General features: G+C 39.1%; 1 protein-coding gene across 1 annotated transcript in view; it reads right to left on the bottom strand.

Annotated features, from left to right (window-relative positions):
• The window catches only part of LANCL2 (LanC like 2), a 60,490-nt gene that overhangs the window by 5,214 nt on the left and 32,951 nt on the right, over positions 1-22,325 (bottom strand). The window contains exons 3-8 of the mRNA XM_043588478.1: positions 15,268-15,475; positions 14,071-14,218; positions 12,906-13,052; positions 9,190-9,372; positions 1,095-1,271; positions 744-816 (exon numbers count right to left, since the gene is read on the bottom strand). Of these exons, the coding sequence (XP_043444413.1) occupies positions 744-816; positions 1,095-1,271; positions 9,190-9,372; positions 12,906-13,052; positions 14,071-14,218; positions 15,268-15,475 (936 nt within the window). The remainder of the gene's footprint in view (positions 1-743; positions 817-1,094; positions 1,272-9,189; positions 9,373-12,905; positions 13,053-14,070; positions 14,219-15,267; positions 15,476-22,325) is intronic.

Here is a 22,325-nt window from a genome sequence, read left to right as displayed (position 1 = left end):
TATAAGATGTACCTTTTAGAGCAACAAGTTATTAAAAGTTATCATCAATTTATCCTTTGCCCTTTGATATCTGTGGCTTAAATGATAAATTATCCAATTCACTCACACACACACACACACACACACACACACACACACACAATAAATGTAAAAAATGTAGGAGTCCTCTTCGTAGGATTTCTATTTTGTTTTCCTGAATTATATTCTCTAGCTTGTAGCAGAATTATTGTATTTGATTTCCTGTCATTGCTCATTCTTCAGAACTTTCTTCTGTACGCTATTATTTTTACCAACTACAACTACTTCTAACTGCTAATACTGTCGAGTTACTAATATCAATTATTCATACTTATTTATATATCTAAAATAGTTAAATGTATTTAAATAACTAAACATGTTTCCTGTGAATAGATCAATATTATATGTACACAATATAACAGATGAAATGCAGAGGAGCAAACTTATTATTTCTTCTATTACTGACTAGCAAACATCCCATGTTCTGTCTGCATGTAGTCTTGACAAAAGATCAAGAAATACTTGAAGGACATTTGCAGGTACACAAAATAAGTAAGGCAAAGAGACTCATAATTTTCAGCAACAAACTACTTGGTTCAGGTTATTTTATGGTTGTGGAGGTATTATTCAAGTAAGAATAAATGGACTAGAACCAGTGCACAGGGACAGGGGGACCAAATTCACCCACCCACATATTTAAACCTAGCTTTTTTGCTCGCTCTTACCTTCAAAGAGAGAATAAGGTCTGTCAGGAATGCGGCACCCATGTGCTCCGTATTCTAGACACCACTCTGCAAACTAAGAGGAAGCATATTTAAGAGCGGAGATTTCACTTGGTGAAAAGGCAACAAACAAGACATTGCAATGAATTCACCAGGAATCTAATAAAGAAGATTCCCAGGCAACCAGAGAGGGGTCAACAGGGCACAGACAGGCTAGGGCATGGCTATGCCAGGAGAAGCAGGGGAGACCGTGGAGTTGGGAGAAACAGGTTAAGAAAGGAGAGGAACTGTATTTTTGGATTTTGCGTACGCTTTCCCGAGTGTTCAAATGTTGTTTACATAAAGGCTCCTTACTTTGCAAGCTCGGTAGAGATACTTTTTGTCCTGTGTGAGATGGTACAGGGACAGGAAAGAATAGCCGTTCCCAGCCGTCCCATGGCAGATACCATAGCCCTTGCGAAGCAAACCTCGCTGCCAAATCACATCACTACACTCCATGGCTTCTTTCAGGTATTTCTCCTCCTTAAAGACCTGGGCAATGAAAAGTAAAGCAGTGTTAAAAAAGATGTTTTGAGGGGCGCCTGGGTGGCTCAGTGGGTTAAGCGTTTGATTTTGGCTCAGGTCATGATCTCGCAGTCTGTGGGTTTGAGCCCCGTGTTGGGCTCTGTGCTGATAGCTCCAAGCCTGGAGCCTGCTCCGGATTCTGTGTCTCCCTCCCTCTCTGCCCCTCCCCCGCTTGTGTTCTCTTTCTCTCTCTCAAAAATAAACAAACATTAAAAAAATTTAAAAAAAAAGATGTTTTGAATGGTAAGTTAGTAAAATAGTTTCCTTTCTGGTTAGTAAATTACACAACATTAGGAAACCTGAAGTGGCTCCTGGGGTAAAATGAGCACCCCCAGCAACACCATGGTGCAGCACCTCACAATCTACCCATCTCTTCCCCTTGTCCTCCTAGTTCAGGCTTCTGCAAAAGTAATTCTAAAATTTAGTTTAAAATATCAGAATAAAAGATGTCAGAAAAAAAAATGGGGCACCTGGGTGTCTCAGTTGGTTAAGCGCCTGGCTCTTGATCTCAGCTCAGGTCACGGTCTTGTGGTTTGTGGGTTTGAGCCCCATATCGGGCTCTGTGCGGACCATGTGGAGTTTGCTTAGGATTCTCTCTCTCCCTCTCTCTGCCCCTTCCCCACTCTCTCTGTCTCTCTCTCAAAATAAATAAACTTAAAAAAAAAAAAAGCTACCAGAAACTCTTTGGTAAGATGTTTTGACGAATACTCAACATCCTGGGGCAGCCACATTATCAGTAAGACCCTGATGGCTTGGCACTATCTGGGAGGGCGAGATCTGTCATGATCCATCACAGGGAAACCCGCACACAGCTTCCTGCTGGAGCAGACATGCCTGGGTTGCAGAACTTAATGGCACTGATTCCACTTAGCGGTTTATATGGACAGACACAAACGAGCTCAGCAAAGACAAATGCCTGGTAGGAGGAAGCTGTTTTTTTTGCCTCCTCATATTCCCTTTTAAACTGTCTTCTCTTTCTCCTCACATTTCATTAATTTTGTTTCTATAGTCCTTCCCTCTGAATCTGCTGTCTGTAATCTCCACTTGCTTATCACCTCATTCCATTCTACTGCAAATGAGTTTTGGGCAATGAATTAGAGGCAAGGAGGTCATTAGAGCTGATCTTTTTAGGGGTAGCAAATAGGATTCATCTACTTGTCAGTGATTAGTAGTGACCTCAAAAAAAAAAAAAGGGTGAACTGTGTGAATCAGGGTCTGTAGAGGGTAGGAGGAGGGAAAAGAGAGGGTCATTTGCATGTTACTCACTATTCCTGATCAAGAGTCTGTTCACCAGAGTCAGATGCAAGACTAACCCATGAAAGCCATTTGAGATGTGGGCTCTGGGGTCAGACTGCCTGAGTTGGAATCTCAGCTCTGTGTGGCCTTGGACAAATCTCTGAACTTCTTAGGTCTGTTTTCTCAACTATAAAAGGATACGATTTCCTCACCTCAGTGGCTTCTTATACGTATTAATGACACCAAGTCAATCAGATGGGGGGGAAAAAGTCTTTTCAATAAACAGTGTAGAAAGAATCAGATTTCCTGATGCTTAACAAACAAAGAACCTCTCTTGGGCTGCCTGGGTGGGTCAGTCACTTAAGCATCTGCATTCGGCTCATTCGGCTCAGGTCATGATCTTGGGTTCGTGAGTTCAAGCCCTGCATCGGGGCTCTGTGCTGACAGTTCGGAGCCTGAAGCCTGCTTCAGACTCTGTGTCTCCCTCTCTCTCTGCCTTTCCCTCGCTCACACTGTCTCTGTCTCTCTCTCAAAAATAAACATTAAAAAAATTAAAAGCAAAAGCAAAGACCCACTCTTCTTACCTCATATGCACAATCCTAATATACAAAATATACATGTTAACATACAAAAGTTAACTGGAGACAGTTCATAGTTCTAAATGTAAAATATAAATCTGTGCAGTTTGTAGGAGAATATTCTCTGTATAATCTGGGGGTAAGTAAAATTTTGTGACAACTGATAAAGGGAAATCTCACTAAAGTGGAGTTGAGAGGTTAGAAGGGAAAAAGCCTCAGCACTAGAGTCCCTTCCAGGAAGGCTTGTCAATTCCAGACCCCAGCAGAAGAGGAAACAGAAAAGAATCATCAATTACAGGCCCCAACAGGGAATAAGGTTCATTACATCTTCTATAAGAAATCGACTACCCCTGCAACGCAGCCAATGAGAAACTGTCATCACTTTGAACTCTTGCTTTTTCCTAATGGACTTACATTCAAAACAAGTCCTCCCCCTTCCTCCTTCTCCATAACACGGTTCTCTCCTTTGTTGGACTTGCCTGTGGTTTTGCCATAGCCTGCACATGCCAGGATGTAATTCTCTGCTGTTCTTGAATAAGCCCATTTTGCTGGTAAAATAACTGGCTGTTTTATTTTTTAGCTTAACAATTTCTTAGACAAGACACAAAAAGAAATTACCATTAAAAACACTTGATAAAACACAGACTTTATCAGAATCGAAAACTCTCTTCATCAAGAGATACCATAAAGATGATGATTAGGTCAACTATAAAATTATTTCCAAACCATATAACCTGACAAAGACTTGTAACAGAAGATATGGAGAATTCTTACAGCCCAATAATAAAAAGATAAAAGAATAAAACAACATGGGAAAAAGAAATGAAGACATAATTTAACAAAGGAAGACATACAAATGACCCACGAACAGGCAAATCTGCTCATCATTAATCTTTAGGAAGATGCAAATTACAACTACAATGAAATAGCCACCAGAATAAAATCAAAATGACTTAGAATACCAACTGTTGCCAAAGATGAGGAGAACCCTCTTCCACTGCTGATGGGACTATAAAAGGTGCAACTATTACTCTGTGCAAAGCTTTGGCAGTTTCTTACAAAACTGCAGCTACTTTCTGATCAGCAATTCTACTCCCAGGTATTGGCCCCAAAGACCTGTACAAGTGTTCATCGCAGCTTATTCATTAAAATAAGTGAAACTGGAAAACAAATTAATAAACTGTGCTATGTTTATGGAAGTGACTTTTAAACTTAGGAAGGTATCATGATCTTGAGGAAGGAGGTAGAGTTTGAAAGAATCTCTCCAGGTCAGTCTGATATGCACCCCTAAGTATTCCATATTTCAAATAATCGACTTACAAAGGAGCCTCTGGAACACAGTTTATATGAAAACATTTTCTGATGCATGGTCAATAGCTGACCATCAGGGAGCATTTCTGCTAGAATTCTATTCTGGGGTTTTCGGTGCCAGCACGTAGGTGCAGGAGCAGGGAAGGCATAGTGGTTTCACACTTGAGCGTGAAATCGAAACATTACGTTGATACCACTTTGGTATGATTTACATGGTTTTTGTTGGCATCATATTTGTAAATACCTTTCCAAATACAATTTTCATCTGACCAATGTTGGCATTTGTTTATAGTGGCTGAATCCATACAAACTGCTAATACCAGAGGGTCCATATGTGTAGTTAGAAGAAGGTAGAATTTGTTATCATTACCTGTAATTTACTGTCAGATAATCAAGAACTGATTATAACTATTCAGCAAAATAGCTTCCACTATAGGGTCTACAAACATAATTTGTTAGAAAGTCATTTGCAATTAATAAAATTCCTAACACAGCATATTGTTAAGACCCTGACATTTTTTTCAAGGATCATCTAAACTACTATAGAATTTTAAATTAACAAATAATACATGTTCATACAAAGTGGAGTACACTCAACTACCCACTGCAACTTGATTAGCATCTATAGGAAGGGAAAACAATTAAGTGAGCCTCCACTCAATTTATAGTTTTTTTTAAGTTTATTTATTTATTTTGAGGGGTGGGTAGGGAGGGGGGGACAGAGAGAGAGAGAGAGAGAGAGAGAGAGAGAGAGAGAGAAGGTGAGCAGGGCAGGGACAGAGAGAGAGAGGGAAAGAGAGAGAATCTCACTGTCAGCGCTGACACTGATGCTGGGCTTGAACTCAGAAACTATGAGATCATGACCTGAACCGAAATCAAGAGTTGGACATAGAACCAACTGAGCCACCCAGGTGCTCCTATAGTTTCATGTGTGAAGGATATTAATAAATTTTCAAATACATGAAAGCCTTATGCTTTCATAAGCATTCTTGAAGAACTTATGAGTTGACATGCCAGCATGAGAAACTGTTGAAAACTTATTACACAAAATGTAAGCACTTCCTAATTCTGAGACCCCTTCAATGAATGCAGACCCTCTTGAGTTAACAAAAACCTGAGAGAAAATGGTGCCTAGAGCTGTGTTTCTCTAGCTTTGCACTTCCAACCCCGCTCCTGCTCACACCACCCTCTGCCTCGGCCAAACAAAAATCTCACCCTCTACTCTCTGACTCTGAAAATATATTTTTACCCCTAATTGTAAAACTATGTTCTAGAAGCCTTTTCAAATTGTCATTGATGCCCTCTTCCCCAAAAGATTCTGGTGTTTCTCGCCCTCCTCATGTTTGACTGGTGATGTAAATGGACAAAATTAAGTTTTAGTGATGAAGAATGGGATCTTAATGGGTTTTGCTCCACACTTTCTAGAAGACAGGAATTTCTGTGTTGGAATAAGCAGGGCAAGGACAGGCATTCAAATGATATTCTGAGTGAAAGCCGCACAGGCAGCAGGGGGTCTGTGCCACCTGTGGCACAACCAGGAGCAGAGCTCTGCTACGTGTGACCAGCACAGGTGCAAACGGATGGTAGTGACGGTCAGCAGGGCTAATAGACATGGACCTCCCCAGGATGACGGCCCCGCTGGAAGCCCTGACGCCTCATTACTGCTTCCCACTGGCTCGGGTGGGGGTGGGGGAGACCCTCAGAAGCCAAGACTATGGGCCACCAGGAGTGCCCCCCTCTACAGTTTATCCCCTTTAATGTGAAAGAGAAAAGGGAGTCTGGCAAACAAAAGCTTTCATATTTTAACAAAGTCCTACATCTGTTTTGAATATCAGAGTGTCCTTGTTTGTCAACAATATACTTAGATATTATGGTTGGATATTTATAATATTATAAACTTAGCTCTATGTCACTGAAGTTCCAATGATTGCTCTAGAGCTCCAATATAGGGAGGCAGTGACTTGAACAAAATTCTGTTTTAATTTAAAGGCTGAGGTATTAATAGTTAAGAAGACGAATCATTAAATTCGTCTGATTTCCAAAGTGTATTTCATTGTGCCTTGCTCTTAACCAAATATCCTTTCTATTTTCTTGAATGCTCATACCTGAATTTTATATTATTTGAATATTTTAGCTATTACTATTGTAGGGAGACTAAAAGATTCTGAAAAATTGCCTAAATTATGAGAGATACATAGTTAGTCACAAGGGGAAAATAAAACTGATTCAGAGACCAGTTCTCTTGTTATTTTCAGGTAGAAATGTGAATTCTGTTTCATTAATTCCATCTACTTCCTCAAAACTAAGGGACTTTGCCAAAACACTAATCAATCTTTGTGATTATTGTCATATACTTTGATATATGAGCAACAACCTCCAACATCAAATATTATAAATAAAAATGTATTTAAAAAATAAAATTATGAAAAAAGCATTGGTTACAATCCAATTAAAAAACGCACAGAGGGTGTAACTGGGTGGCTCAGTCAGTTATGATCTCATGGTTTGTAAGATTGAGTCCTGTGTTGGGCTCTGCTGCTGACAGTACAGAGTCTGCTTGGGATTCTTTCTCTCCCTCTGTCTCTGCCTCTTCCTTGCTTGTGCTCTCTCTCTCAAAATCAACAAATAAACTTATAAAAAAAAAAGGGCAGAGGATTTGAATAGACATTCTTCCAAAGAAGACATACAGATTGCCAACACACAAATGAAAAGATGCTCAACATCACAAATCATCAGGGAAACAGAAATCAAAACCACAACGAGATATCACCTCACACCAGTGAGAATGGCTAAAATCAAAAAGACAAGAAATAACAAATGTTGGAGAGGATGTAGAGAAGAAAAAACCTTGTACACTACTGATGGGAATGTAAATTGGTTTAGCCACTATGGAAAACAGTATGGTGGTTCCTCAAAAATTTTAAAATAGAGATACCATATGATCCAATAATTCTACTATTAAATATTTACCCAAAGAAAACAAAAACACTAATTCAAAAAGGTATGTGTACTCTATGTCTATTGCAGCGTTATTTATAATAGCTAAGAGGGTGTGCACGGAGCCTACTTCAAACAAACAAAATCAAACATGAATCTAAGACAAAAGATAAATCCATCTGAAACTTAAAGTTACACAGAAAAAAGAATTAAAAAAAAAAGTGATTAGGGGTGCCTGGTTAAGTCGGTTAAGCGTCCGACTCCGGCCCAGGTCATGATCTTGCGGTCCGTGAGTTCGAGCCTTGCATCGGGCTCTGTGCTGACAGCTCAGAGCCTGGAGCCTGTTTCAGATTCTGTGTGTGTATGTGTCTCTCTCTCTGCTCCTGCTCATGCTCTGTCTCTGTCTCAAAAATAAATAAAAACATTTAAAAAAATTTATAATAGCTAAGATATGGAAGCAACCTAAGTGCCCAGTGATACGCAAATGGATAAGAAAGATGTGGTATGTTTGTGTTTATATATATATATATATATATATATATATATATATATATATATAAAATATATATAATGGAATATTACTCAGCCATATAAAAGGATGAAATCATGCCATCTGGGACAACATGGATGGACCAACAAGGTATTGTGCTAAGTGAAATAAGTCAGACTGAGAAAGGCAAATACCATATGATTTCACTTGTATGTGGACTCCAAACAGAAAAATGAATAAAATAAAGAGCAGAATCAGACCTGCAAATACAGAGAACTGATGGTTGCCCAGGGGGGGGAGGTGGGGCGACGGGCAACATGGGTGAAAGTAGAAGATACGGGCTTCCAGCTGGGGGGTAAGTCACAGGAATAAAAGGCACAGCCTAAGGAATAGAGTCCAAGATACTATAAAAATGTTGTATGGTGACAGATGGTAGCCGCACTTGTGGTGAGCCTGGGAGAACATATAGACTTGTGGAATCACTATGTTGTACACCTGAAACGAATACAACATTGTGTGTTGACTATGTTCAAATAAAAAATTAAAAAAGTAATAAAATGTGTTAAGTCTTCTAAAAAACGTGCTTGGAAACATTTTTTCTCTGAGAATATCCATTATTTTTTCCAAGAAAGGACAAAACACTTAAGGGTTATAGAATATAGTAAGCTGTTTGTAATTTCAACTTCTATGTAATAAAATATTAAGAAAACACATTTAAAAAACACCGGAAAACAAGGAAGCAGCACTGTTTGCTTTCAACTTAGAAGATAATTCTTAGTCCAGGAGAGAAATCAAATGTATTCTTAATATTGTGCCCAAATGCATCTGGACAGTACCAGAAGAAATCAGTAAAGGTACTGCCTATTTTCAGATAATATTCCAAATGTGTAAAACTTTGAACATCACACCCATCCCTTATGAATAATTTTATAACAATTTTAAACTCAAATTTAAAAGCCCCTGAATAAGCATCATCATCCAGCAATAAAGGCTTATTCAAGCAAGAAAATAAAATGATGGGAAGTCAAACAAAAAAGCATTTGGTTATAATAGTGCCTATTGCCTTACTGGATATTCACACTCAGGATAAAAATCATTACTCTGCCGTTGGCTAGATTTTCTTTTACAAGTGAATATAATCGCTGTCAACACACACACACTTATAGCTCCGACCATAGAAGTGACCAAGTGAAACAGGGAGACTTCATTTTGTAAAAACATTAATTCTAAAAAGCTTTTAGTCTGCAATCAAATGTGCTGGCCAAAATGTAACCTGGTGGAAAAACCGAAGCTCTGAACAGTAAATGCTTGTGGTACACATGGGAGTACTGACCTTGTAAGCCTGCGTAAGCATGTGGATGACGCCCGGGGCACCGTGGCACCAGTGGACCAAGCGATCGGTCTCATTGCTTAACGACGAAGGGTAATTCCCAGATCGGAATCTCTTGTGGCGCACGTAATCAATACTAGGTTTCACCATTTCTGTCAAGGTCTCTTGGTCCACTTTTGCTGCTGGCTTTAAACAAATAAAAACAAAACATTTAATTTCTTTTTCCTTATGTGTTTTTTAAGCCTTTGTACTGTAGCTAGTATAATAAAGCATCGATTACCTGGAATACTGAGGAGCATCTAAAATTAAAATTAATTCAATTATCTGGTTATTTAAGACTTGGATAGACCTTTTGTTTCAAATTTTTTTGATGTTGAAGACAGTCCGAAGGCCGTCTGCTGGAGAATTCCCTCTCGCTCAGGGTAGGCCTTTACCTGACTGAATGAGGCCCACCCACACTGCGGAGGGCAAACTTCTTTACTAGAAGAAGTCCATGCATTCGTAAGAGTGCCAACAACACCGACTCCATCTTGTTCACGTTTGCTCAGGGACCTCTCTTGTGGCCGTGTATTCTGGGCCACTTGGAGATTAATATACATGCCTTAGAAATAACTGCTGCGGCAAGGATGGGGGAAGCCTGTTTTGGCCTCCCAGGAGTCTGTCAGAGATAACACAGTCTTTCCCCTTCCTGATGCACAGGTGTGGCCCTGAGATCTCACTAAAGGGTAGATGCACATTAGGTGTGTGCAAGCCTTTTGAGGCGTGTGCAAACCCTCTGATCTCACTGCAACACTCTTCTGCATGTCCCCTCCCTCCACAAAATCTACGGACTAAGGTCTGGACTTTGCAGAAAATAATTATGCAGGTGCCATGGATCATCCCCTACTAACACTCCCCCCCACCCACCCTGACCCTCGTCAGTAATGTACCCTGAAGAAAAGTCTGTGTAAACTCCATGGAGTGGCCTACTTTGTTTTCTGCCTTCTCAGTTGGGGGGTACTTTACCATCCCTCCCCTTACGTTCTAACACCATTCAATTTTTTTTTAATGTTTATTTTTGAGAGACAGAGAGAGAGAGAGAGTGAGTGAGTGAGTGAGTGGGAGAGGGGCAGAGAGAGGGTGAGACACAGAATTTGAGCCAGATGTGGGGCTCGAACTCATAAATGGTGAGATCATGACCCGAAACGAAGTCGATGCTTAACCAACTGAGCCACCCAGGCGCCCCTACACCATTTAAATGTAAATCTCACCCCAAATACCCTCATAGAAACATCCAGAAGAATGTCTGACCACATACCTGGACACTTTGGCCCAGCCAAACTGAAACACAGTATTAACCATCAGAGACAGTTAGCTAACATTTTTAGTGGGAACTTTGAAACACCTGTATCTGTAGACCTTTACCTGAGCGGTTTCTCCAAAAACAACCAAAACATCCCACTTCAACCCCCCTCATGAGGTGAAGGCAGTGATGCCAACGGGTAAGAGAGGCGGTAGTGCGTGATGCTGGCCGTGGGGACAGGGAGGTCTCCCCTCACACCCTGAAGACATCCAGCCAAGCCCCCTGTGTTCAGTTCTACGCTTCACTTCAACTGTCCTCTACACCGGCTTTCTTGAATTGAAAGATCTGGTTCGGTTTCTCCAGGCCATTTCCTTTTGTCTCCAGTAGGAGTTAGGGGAGGGCCAGTCACTGTGCAGGGTGATCTTATCGGCAGAAGTCCAACTGCTCTGTATAAAGTTTTCAAAGAAGCCCCCTCGCTGCCCAAACACCATGCCCCACACACATGCGTCTCTCGGTCTTTGGTAGTAACGGCACATTAAGTTCCTGAGTGCTGGGTTTTACAGGACAAACCAGCTTGCTTCTTGCTGGCATCCTCTTCTTCAGACACCTATGTGTGATCTTGCTCTGTCCTGCCTGGTCACCTGCCATTCTTTCATCTACTCTCAGTCTACACATTTGTAGTCTGGGGCTCCAGATGTGTCCTAGTCTCATCAAGGAAGTTAGGTTTCTGGTTTATTGTTGTCCTTGCTGTTTTGGGATGATTTTCAAGAGGAGAAATGTGTTTATTCTGCCATCTTGAAAGTGGAGTTTCAGTCATGTTTTAAAAGTTTTTGTGTGTACTGTTGTGACAGCCTTCCAAATGAAACTGCATGGGAGAACCTTCCACCGCCACACTGACCCATGGCTGCATGGTAGACTGACACTAAACGCAGGGGTGGTGGGGGAAGAGCCGCGTGTACCTGGCCTTTGTGAGCGAGCTTTGGCACACAGCTGCTTAGGAGATTGCTACAAGAAAACCGACGCTAATTTCCATACAGAATTCTGGGTAAATAATGGTGCCATGTTCTTCACTTTAAAAGCAGACAAGGGGACAATTTTGTGACCTGTGTTTCTCTCAAGGAAACCCTTATTATCTAACAAAATTAACCTAGACACCTCAATCTAAACTAAGTGATGTCTTATTGGTGTGGTTTTCATATGGTTATGATTCCCATAAGGGTGTCACTTAAGAAGAAAAGTTTCAAAAGCTAGTGTCAAAACATTTTTCTGGGGAAACAGAAAACACACACAAATCACCAACTTCCCAGAATAGCAGTGCTATTTTTAAATGAAATGCAATTTTAGTGACTTTGGAAACACGTGTCTGCACTATAAAGAAAATTCACGAATTGGAGTATATGTTTTATTTTTCTAGAATAAACAACGACAACTAGTTACCAGAAAATGGGGGTTTAGCCCTGTTTAAATATGAATTTCCTTTAGTGATAAAGTTTTTGAAAAAAAATTTTTTAATTTTTGAGAAAGAGAATAGTGTCAGCAGGGGAGGGGCAAAGGGAGAAGGAAACATAGAATCCGAAGCAGGGCTCCAGGTTCCAAGCTGTCAGCATAGAGCCCGACATGGGGCTCGAACTCACAAACTGTGTGATCATGACCTAAGCCAAAGTTGGATGCTTAACCGACTGAGCCACCAGGTGCCCCATGATGGAGTAGGCTTTCAAAAAGGATGTAAAGTAAAATTTTTAAAAAGAAGTATAAAGATTTTTAGTTAAAAAGATCTAAATTCTAATAATCCATGCTCCTTGACTTACCAGCTTCACGATTTTCAGCATTAATTAACTACTCTTTTATGGGTGTGGTAGATAAAGAAAGGTTTAATTAAAGAAAAAAAAGTAGGCTGTGTCTACAGTGGGGAAGGGAGGTCCAGGCCATGGGGCTGGAAGCAGGTTGAAGCAATATTTGGGGTGGGGTCTCTGCCTGCCTGATGGAAGTGAGTATTTAATTCAGCAGATGTCACGGATGATTGAGAGACCAGATCATTGTGACAACAGTAAACTAGTTGAAAATTTAGAACACAACTGACAGCAAGTTGGGGGTATCTGAACATGAGAAAGTCTCTGCCCAGTCTGGATGCTGGAGGCTCTTTCTGCTTCCCTCCATTCAAAGAGTTCCTACTACAATGAGCAGAAAGACATAGAAGAAAAATGCAGGCAGCAGGCACCTCACTAACCCAGTACAAAAGTGCATGCAGGACGCACACTCTTGGACTTCACTGCTTGGGGTTCATGAAGCAGAGCATAAATATCCATGATTCAGTGTAGGATCCTTATTTAATTTCAGTCTGCTGGATTTACACTAACATTTCAGGCCCCATTTCCCATCTGATCAAATATTTTATACTGTAGTCACTGTACTGGTATTCCAGAGTATTCCTATTTACCTGCATTAACATGTAGTAGATTCCAGCCATGCCGTGGGCTGCTCCAACATACTGCTTCCTGTGCCACTGATACAACAGTGGACAGCGCTCAGCCTTCCTTTCTTCTCTTGACAGGGTCTTACCTGATTCAATAATGGCACTGACTACCTATGGAGATTACGAAGACAGCGTTAAGTATCTTGTTTTTGTCTAATTAACAACATGTCTTTACGCAGATTACTTAATCCAAAAATCTGTAAGCAGTGAATAGCACCACTGTTATCTTTACTTTATAAATTAATAAATAGAGGCAGAGAGAAATCAGAAGACAATCTCAGAGTAGAAAAAGACATCAGGGAGTCAAACCAAGAAATTAAAAGTTCTTTGCGTGAACAGTTCACTGGAATCTAGAAAAACTTCCTAAAAGAACTTTCCCAGACTGCTTAGTTGCCTTGTAACTGCAATGTTTTCTCCAAAAGACCGGCCCTACATCTTCCAGGAAAGGCTGGAGGAACTGGCCTTATTTATGAACGGCTAATGAAATGCCCGCAGCATGCAGGGTTTTAGTTAAATCCAAAGAATACCATACCTGTAATGACTACATGGCAAAGACGCAAACTGTTTCCTCATATCCTCTCTCCCCTCATACTTTTGGTAACGGTGCTCCAAGTTTTCGCTGGGCACCTGGGCTCTGAGCTACAGACAGACACGGTCCTCTGAACAAGTTCTGGCAGTGAAGTGTGAGCAGGAGTGAAGCAGACAACCTCTAGATTGTGGCCTTAAAAAACAAGCTGCTTTGCTGCTCAAGTAGCTTGGGTCTTGCAGATAAGGGCCTGCCCCTAGGACATGGCAGAACAGGACAGAAGAACCTGGATCCTTAGCCATATTCCCAGGACTGCCTAACCAGTTCAGATACCTCATCACCAGAAAAAAACATCCTATCTTTTGAGAGATGCTGTTGTTTGGTTCTAGTAAAAACAGGTGAATTAATAGTGGCCTAAGAGGACAGATTTTTACAAAACGTACCTAGAAAGGAAAAAGAGGAACTATTCAGTGATTTTATGACACCCCTTAAGATATTACTGCTACCCAGAAGCAGAGTCCAGCCACTAATGCTGCTCTGTGCTGACAGGCTGGGATGGTAGACAGGAGCGCGCACCCACCGTTGCCGGCAACCCCACTGTACCTCTTTAATAGCTGACTCACACACGGTGCCCGGGCCGATCTCCGTGTTCAGGTAGAGTAAGGCGTACAGATAACCTGCCCGTCCATAGAGCAGCTCATCGGGAAGGTCCGAATCTCGGCACACAATCGTCTTCTGGAGCTGCAGAAGTCTACCCAACAAGAAAAATTCTGTTTTCCCGGATAGTGTCTGAGATACCTCTTCCTGAAACTGTCAATAATCCCATCACTTTAGGAATTACCTGTTACTTTAAATTTAAAACCGATTTTACAACATACTGAAAAAAAAAAAAACAAACCCACCCCACCCAAACAACCAAAACTTTTCCACTACACTAATTTCTCTCTCAGATATCAAATTAATAACAAAACACCCTTCGGTTCAAAATATCTACCTTTAGGGACGCCTGGGGGGGGCTCAGTCAGTTAAGCACCCGACTTTGGCCCAGGTCACGGTATCACAGTTCCTGAGTTCAAGCCCCGCATCAGGCTCTGTGCTAACCCTGCAGACCATGCTTGGGACTCTCTCTCCCCCTCTCTCTCTGCCCCTCTCCTGCTCTGTCTCAGAATAAATAAAATAAAAAAAAAGTCTACCTTTACATCTAGTCTAAATGATGTAAGGGATGATATTCAATTTTAAAATCCAGAATAATTTAAAACTTAAAAGAAAAGAGTACTAAAATGTAGTCAATGCTTGGGAACTAGCTTGAGTCATTCTGTCTTTCAGAAAACATCAACCAACTAGCATGTGCCACACACTCCACCAGACCACGGGCGTAGGCCCTGATTTCTCCCTCTTCAAAAGAGAATATAAACCAATTATTTTAGGTGCAATAAAAGTTTTACACTAATTGTTCCAAAACAATTGAACCTAAAAATAACTTAGTTATGATAGTGAACCTAAGGCATAGACGCTAATTTTCATGCAATGAAGGCAACCAAGATTACTTAAGAAAAGATTAAAGTAACATGAAGTAACATGTTTATTGCTCCCCAAATGAAGGCAGACACAGGCTTGGATAGAAAGGAGACATGTGATCTTATCGTTATGTTCCAATTAATATATAACCTCTTCACTTCTTGGAAAGGCCTGTTTGCAACAAGAGATGAATTAAAAAATAATTTCCTTTTTGAATATCTTTCTACAGCAACACCTTGAATTGAGAATTTAGAGAAAATACTTCCAGTTTTAAAAACTCACTTTGTGATGCATTCCTGGGACTCACAATCACTTTTGAGTTTATGATACACCACAGCTCCTACTGCAAGGGGTCCAGCATCTCCACACAGGAAAGTGACCCTGCGGCCATTTAGATTCCGAAGTGTTCTCTTTACATAATCCAGGGATCGGAGCAGGTAGGTCTGGTCACATGTGACCCGGTACAGCTGCAGGTATAAAAGGGCTATGCCTAGAATAATGCCCCACCCCCAAAGAAAAGCATTATTACCTTTCTTTTTCACCTTCAGGATATTATTTTATGATTACACGAAAAACTACATAAAACCTGTTTCTGAAGGAGCCTCGTCCAACAAATTACACGATACATCTTTTAAAAACAGAAAGATGGGGTGCTGGGTGGCTCAGTCAGTTGTGTGTCTGACGCAGGATTTCAGCTCAGGCCATCATCTCATGGTTCGTGGGATCGAGCCCCACATTGGGCTCTACGTTGACAGAGTGGAGCCTGCTTGGGAGTCTCTCTCTCTCTCTTTCTCTCTCTACCTGCCCCTCCTCCACTCGTGCTTTCTCTATTGTTCTGTCTCTCAAGTTAAAAAAAAAAAAAGGAAAATAAAAACAGGGTAGAAAAGGCTAAACCAAGTTTAAATCCATTATCCTACTAATTGCTCTGATAGTGATTCAATACCTCCTAGACAAGGTAAAATGTATGACTTCCCACGCATTCCCATTTTCTGTACATTCATTTTAAGATCTTATCCCTTCTCCTCTGTATTTTAAACTAACTTGGATTCTTTTTACTTCTCATATAATCGTTTCCTCCTATCTCATCCTAAATTAAATTATCACTTTCTAAATTTTACACCCTCTTCTTTCCAATTTTCCTATTTCTCACAATTTTTCAATTTCTTTAGTGACCAACATATCCAAATGACCAACCAACCAGTGATCAACTCACTGTTTACAGACTAGCTATCTGATGCAGAATAAGGTAATGAACACAGAAGACAGAGTTTATCACGTATATAACCTTCCTATTTAAAAAAATATTTTTTAATGTTTTTATTTTTGAGAGAGACAGAGGTGAGCGGGGGGAGGGGCAGAGAGAGAAGGGAACACAGAATCCAAAGAAGGCTCCAGGCTCTGCGCTGTCAGCACAGAGCCCCACGCGGGGCTTGAACCCATGAACCATGAGATCATGATTTGTGCTGAGGTCAGACGTTCAACCAACTGAGCCACCCAGGTGCCCCAACAACCTTCCTATTTTAGATTAAGTAACAAATCCAGGCACTCAAGTGAACCAGAGAGGAGCCTTTTTCTGGAAACCTATAGAGGATGACCTGTTCGGCTTCTGAAAGCCTGCTATTATTCCTGGACCCCAGTCACTATGACAGCTAAGTAAAAGAAATGAATCTGTATAAATATATACTTATTGAAATATATTACAGAAAAAGTATTGATGGAAATGATATGATGGTGAAAAGGACACACAAAATATTTATTCATGTTTCAACTGGGATTCTCTAATATTATGTTCTTTGTCTAATGTCCACTCTCATTTCTATTATTTTTTATTTTGCTTTAATTTTTTCACTTGAGTATAGCTGGCACACAATGTCACAGCAGTTTCACGTGCACGACACACCATGGTCATTCAACATCTCTGTATGGTACACTATGCATTTTGCTTTTTACATTTCTCTAAATAGGTAGTTTCTTTTTTCTTTAACTTTCCATTTCAGGGTATCCTACTTCCCTTTCAAATTCTTAACATCTCTCTCTCTACATATGTTTGAAAAGACCTTTTCTTATTACTCATTTCTTTAAAGCTTTTAAGTCGAACAGCTATAAAAGTACCATATTTGTAAGCCTAGAAAAAATAGCCTTCCATATGAATTGCTTATAAACTCCTAGAGTTAAGGTTTTTTTGTATTCAAAAAATTGACATTATAAACATAGAAAGCAAGTTAAAAGTTACAAATTTCAAACATAATCACTATAGAAGGTTTACAAATAAGTACTTCATGATTGACTGAGAAATCCGTAAAAATAGAAGGATGATGTGGTCAGCTTGTGACCCTAAAAACCTATAGTTATGTGTATTCAATGCTTAAATATTTTATTTATTTATTTAGTTAGTTAGTTATGAGCAAGAACAAGTAAGCAGGGGAACGTGGCAGATGGAGAGAGGGAGAGAGTGAGAGAGGGAGGGAGGGAGGGAGAAGGAGAGGGAGAATCTTAAGCAGGCCCCATGCTCAGCACAGAGCCCGACACAGGGCTCAATCTCACAACCCTGAGATCATGACCTGAGCCAAAATCAAGAGTTGGCCACTCAGTTGACTGAGACACCCAGGCACTCCACTGCTTAAACATTTTAAAGTAAATGACAGGCAAACTATTTTTTTTTTTAAAAGACATCCTAACTTTCTGCCCTTGAAAACTTCAGTATAAACATCTAAAATATATAAACCTATTTTATAAGCCAAAGTAGCATTATAACTATCAAATTAATAATTAGTAAGGGAGACTGAGCTGTGGTTATTTTTTTTGGTAAATATTTATGTCAGTTTTGGTACCAGTATTATCCTTGCTTCATAAAATAACAGGAAGTATTCCTTATTTTCCTATCTTTTGAAACATTTAAAAGGAGCAAAGGAAAAAAAAAGGAACACTGAGACTTCCTGTTCTTTTTTTTATTATTTTATTTTTAATTCCAGTACAGTTAAGGTACAGTGTTATATTAGTTTCAGGTGTACAATATAGTGATTCAACAATTCCATACATTATTCACTGCTCATCACAAATGCACTCCTTAATCTCCATTACCTATTTCACGCCCCTCCCCCCCACCTCCCCTCTGGTAACCATCTCCATCTCTGTAGTTAAGAGTCTGGTTCTTTTTCTTCTTCTTCTTTTTTTTTTTTTTTTTTTTTTTGGTTTGTCTTGATTTCCTTTGTTTAGTTTCTTAAATTGCACATATGAATGAAATCATATGGTATTTGTCTTTCTCTGATTTATTTCACTTAGCATTATACCTTCTAGATCTATCCATGTTGTTGCAAATGGCAAGATCTCATTCTGTTTTATGGCTAATATTCCATTGTACATATGTGTACATATATATATATATACACACATATATATATGTGTGTGTATATACACACATATATATACAAATATATATGTGTGTGTATATATACATATATACATATATATATATGTATATACCACATCTTCTTTATCCACTCATCTATTGATGGACACTTGGGCTGCTTCATAATTTGGCTATTGTAAATGGTGCTGCAATAAACATAGGCATGCATGTTATCTTTTGAAATTAGTGTTTTGTTTTCTTTGGATAAATACTCAAGTAGTGAAATTATTGCATCATATGGTAATTCTATTTTTAATTTTTTGAGGAAACTTCATACCATTTTCCAGAGTGGCTGCACCAGTTTGTACTATCAACAGTGCAAGAGGGTTCCTTTTTCTCCACATCTTTGCCAACACTAGTTTCTTGTGTTTTTGATTTTAGCCATTCTGACAGGTGTCAGGTGATGTCTCCTTGCTGTTAAGATTTGCATTTCCCTGATAATTAGTGATGTTGAGCATTTTTTCATGTGTCTGTTGATCATCTGACCATCTGGATGTCTTCTTTGGAGAAATGTCTGTTCATGTCTTCTGCCCATTTTTAATTGGATTATTTATTTGGTGTTGAGCTGTTTAAGTTCTTGATATACTTCTGATAGTAACCCTTTATCAGATATGTCATTTGCAAATATCTCCTCCCATACAATAGGCTGTCTTTTAGTTTTGTTGACTGTTTCCTTTGCTATGCAAAAGCTTTTTGTTTTGATGTAGTGCCACAAAAAAAGTAGCACTGGGATTTCCTGTTCTTTTAAGGAAATTGTCTTTTTTTGTTTGTTGTTTGTTTTCCCCTAGTTTTACTGAGATAAAACTGACAAAATTGTGTATATGTAAGTGTACAACAGAGTGATTTGATATACTTATGCATTGTGAAAATATTACCCCAGCCAGGTTAGCACATCTACCACCTTGCATACCATTTATTTAAAGTGTGTGATGAGAACACTTATGATCTACTCTTAGCAAATTACAATTATATAATACGGTATTATGAACTATAGTTACAATGCTGTACATTACATCTAAAGAACGGACATGTCTTATAACTGAAGGTTTGTAGTCTTTGACCACCACCTCTCCCATTTTCCCCACCCCAGCCCTGGTAATCACCACTGAACTCTGTCTCTATGAGCTCAATTCCTTTTTTTTTATAATTTACATATATGTGAGATCACTGAATTTTTTCCTTTCTGTCTCGTTTATTTCACTTCATATAATGTCCTCTAGGACCACCCATGTTGCCACAAATGACAGGATTTCGTTCTTTCTCATGACTTAATAATGTTCCATTATATCCATGCAGATGTAGGTATAGATGTAGATGTAGATTTAGATATCGGTAGGTATCACAACTTCTTTACCCATTTAACCATCGATATGTACTAAGGTTGTTTCCATCTCGTGGCTATTGTGAATAATGCTCCAATGACTATAGGGGTACATACATCTTTTTGAGTTAAGTTTTTCCTTTGGAAAATACCCAGAAGTGGAATTGCTGGATCATCTGGTAGTTCTATTTTTAATTTTTTGAGGAACCTCCATCCTGCGTTTTTCATAATGGTGGCACTGATTTACATTCTCACCAACAGTGTACTGGGGTTCCCCTTACACCATGTCCTTGGCAACATTTGTCATCTCTTCTATTTTTGATAAAAGCCATCTTAATAGGTGCGAGGTGATATCTTATTATGGTCTTGATTTGCATTTCCTGATAATTAGTGAAGTTGAATACTTTTTTGTGTATGTGTCAGCCAGTTGTATAAGCCTTCTTTGAGAAACTATCCACCCACGTCCTTGGCCCATTTTAATTAAATCATTACTATTATCATCATCATCACCATCATTATTATTGTTATTATTTATTACCATTATAATTTTTGCTATTAAGTTGTGTAAGTTTCTTATATATTCTGGATACTGACACCTTAGCATAAACATAGTTTGCAAATATTTTCTCCCTATCTGTGAGTTACGTTTTTGTTGATTGCTTCCCTTGCTGTGCAGAAGCCTTTTAGTTTGATGTAGTACCACCTGTTTATTTTTTCTTTTGTTGCCTATGCTTTTGGTGTCATATACAAATAATCATTGTTAAGGTCCATGTCAAGGAGCTTTTCCCCTACATATTTTTCTAGGAGTTTTCAGGCATTATATTTAAAGCCTTTAATCCATTGTGAGCTAATTTTTGAGAGTGGTGAAAGATAGGGGTCCAGTTTCATTCTGTTGCATGTGGCTCTCCAGTTTTCCCAATACAACTTATTGAAGAGATGATTTTCTTGTTGCCTTTGTCAAGGATTATTAGCCATTTATGCATAGGTTTATTTCTGTCTTCTCGATTCTGTCCCATTCAGCTATTGTGTCTGTTTTCATGCCAGTATTATATTGCTTTGATTACTATAACGTTGCAATATATTATGAAATCAGAATGATACCTCTGGCTTCATTCCTTGCTGCTAATTCCTTGCTGTAATGCATACACTGTTTCACCTGATGATATCCCATAATTCATAGAGGCTTTCTCACTCTTTTTTCATTCTTTTTACTTTTTTCTCCTCTGACTGGATAAGTATAAATGATCCTGCCTTTAAGTTCACAGATTCTTTTGTTCCACTTGCCTCATTCTGCTGTTGGTGCTTTCAACTGCATTTTTCCATTTCATTCATCGTATTCTTCAGCTCCCCAATTCCTCTTTGATTTTTTTTTTTTTATGGTTTCTATCTCTCTGTTAAACTTTTTATGTATTGTTTACCTGATTTCATTCTGTGTTTTCTGGTAGCTTATTGAGCACCTTCAAAACAATTAATTTGAATTCCTTATCAAGCAAGCAATGTGTCTCAAATTTTTGTTTGGAAGTTGTCTTTTTAGATGTTCTACCTCTTCTAGGCTGAGATTTAGTAGATTATATATTCACGAGAATTATCCATTTCACACATATTGTGAAATAAATTTATACACAGTGAAAAGAAACGTGGTTTCTAAAATTTCCTTGGTTTCAATTGTTTCCCCATTTCATTTATCATGTTTCTGTGTCTTCTTTCCCTATCTGCAACTTGTTTGAATCTTAAGTCTATGATTATAAGTAATCAACGTTACTATAAGCTTATGCCTGTGTTTCCTCAATATTTTAGCTAGTTCTCCACTATAGGATTGGGACCTATTTTTTTTTTTTTTTGTAAATGGCCAGATAGCAACTTTATGTTAGGCTTAGAGTTGCTTATTCAGTCTCTGATGCATATTCTTCTGTTTATTTCAAAATTCTTTTTTTTTCTTTTCTTTTTTTTTTTAATTTAAATTCAAATTAGTTAACATAAAGTGTAGTCTTGGCTTTAGGAGTAGAACCCGGCGATTCATCTCTTATACATGACACCCAGTGCTCATCCCAAAGAGTGCCCTCCTTAATGCCTATCACCTGTTTTACCCATTCCCCCACCAACCATCCCTCCAGCAACCCTCAGTTTGTTCTTTCTCTGACTGACTTATTTCGCTTAGCATAATACTTTCTAGTTCCACTCATGTTGTTGCAAATGGCAAGATTTCGTTCTTTTTCATCACCAAGTAGTATTCCATTGTATATATATATACACACATCTTCTTTATCCATTCATCAGTCGATGGACACTTGGGCTCTTTCCATAATTTGGCTATTGTTGATAGTGCTACTATAAACATTGGGGTGCATATGCCCCTTCAAATCAGCATTTTGTATCCTTTGGGTAAATACGTAGTAGTGTAATTGCTGGGTAATAGGGTAGTTCTATTTTTAATTTTCTGAGGAACCTCCATACTGTTTTCCAGGGTGGCCGCACCAGTTTGCATTCCCACCAAGCTGCAGCAACTTCTTACTTGGCATGTCTCCGGAGGCAAGAAAAATAAAAGCAAAAATGAACTATTGGGACCTCATCAAGGTAAAAAGCTTCTGCACACTGAAGGAAACAATCAAC

The sequence above is a fragment of the Prionailurus bengalensis genome, chromosome A2 (assembly GCF_016509475.1).
Source record: "Prionailurus bengalensis isolate Pbe53 chromosome A2, Fcat_Pben_1.1_paternal_pri, whole genome shotgun sequence".
Taxonomy (NCBI): domain Eukaryota; kingdom Metazoa; phylum Chordata; class Mammalia; order Carnivora; family Felidae; genus Prionailurus; species Prionailurus bengalensis.
Note: the sequence above shows the minus strand (reverse complement) of the source record. Positions and strands in the feature narration are given on the sequence as shown.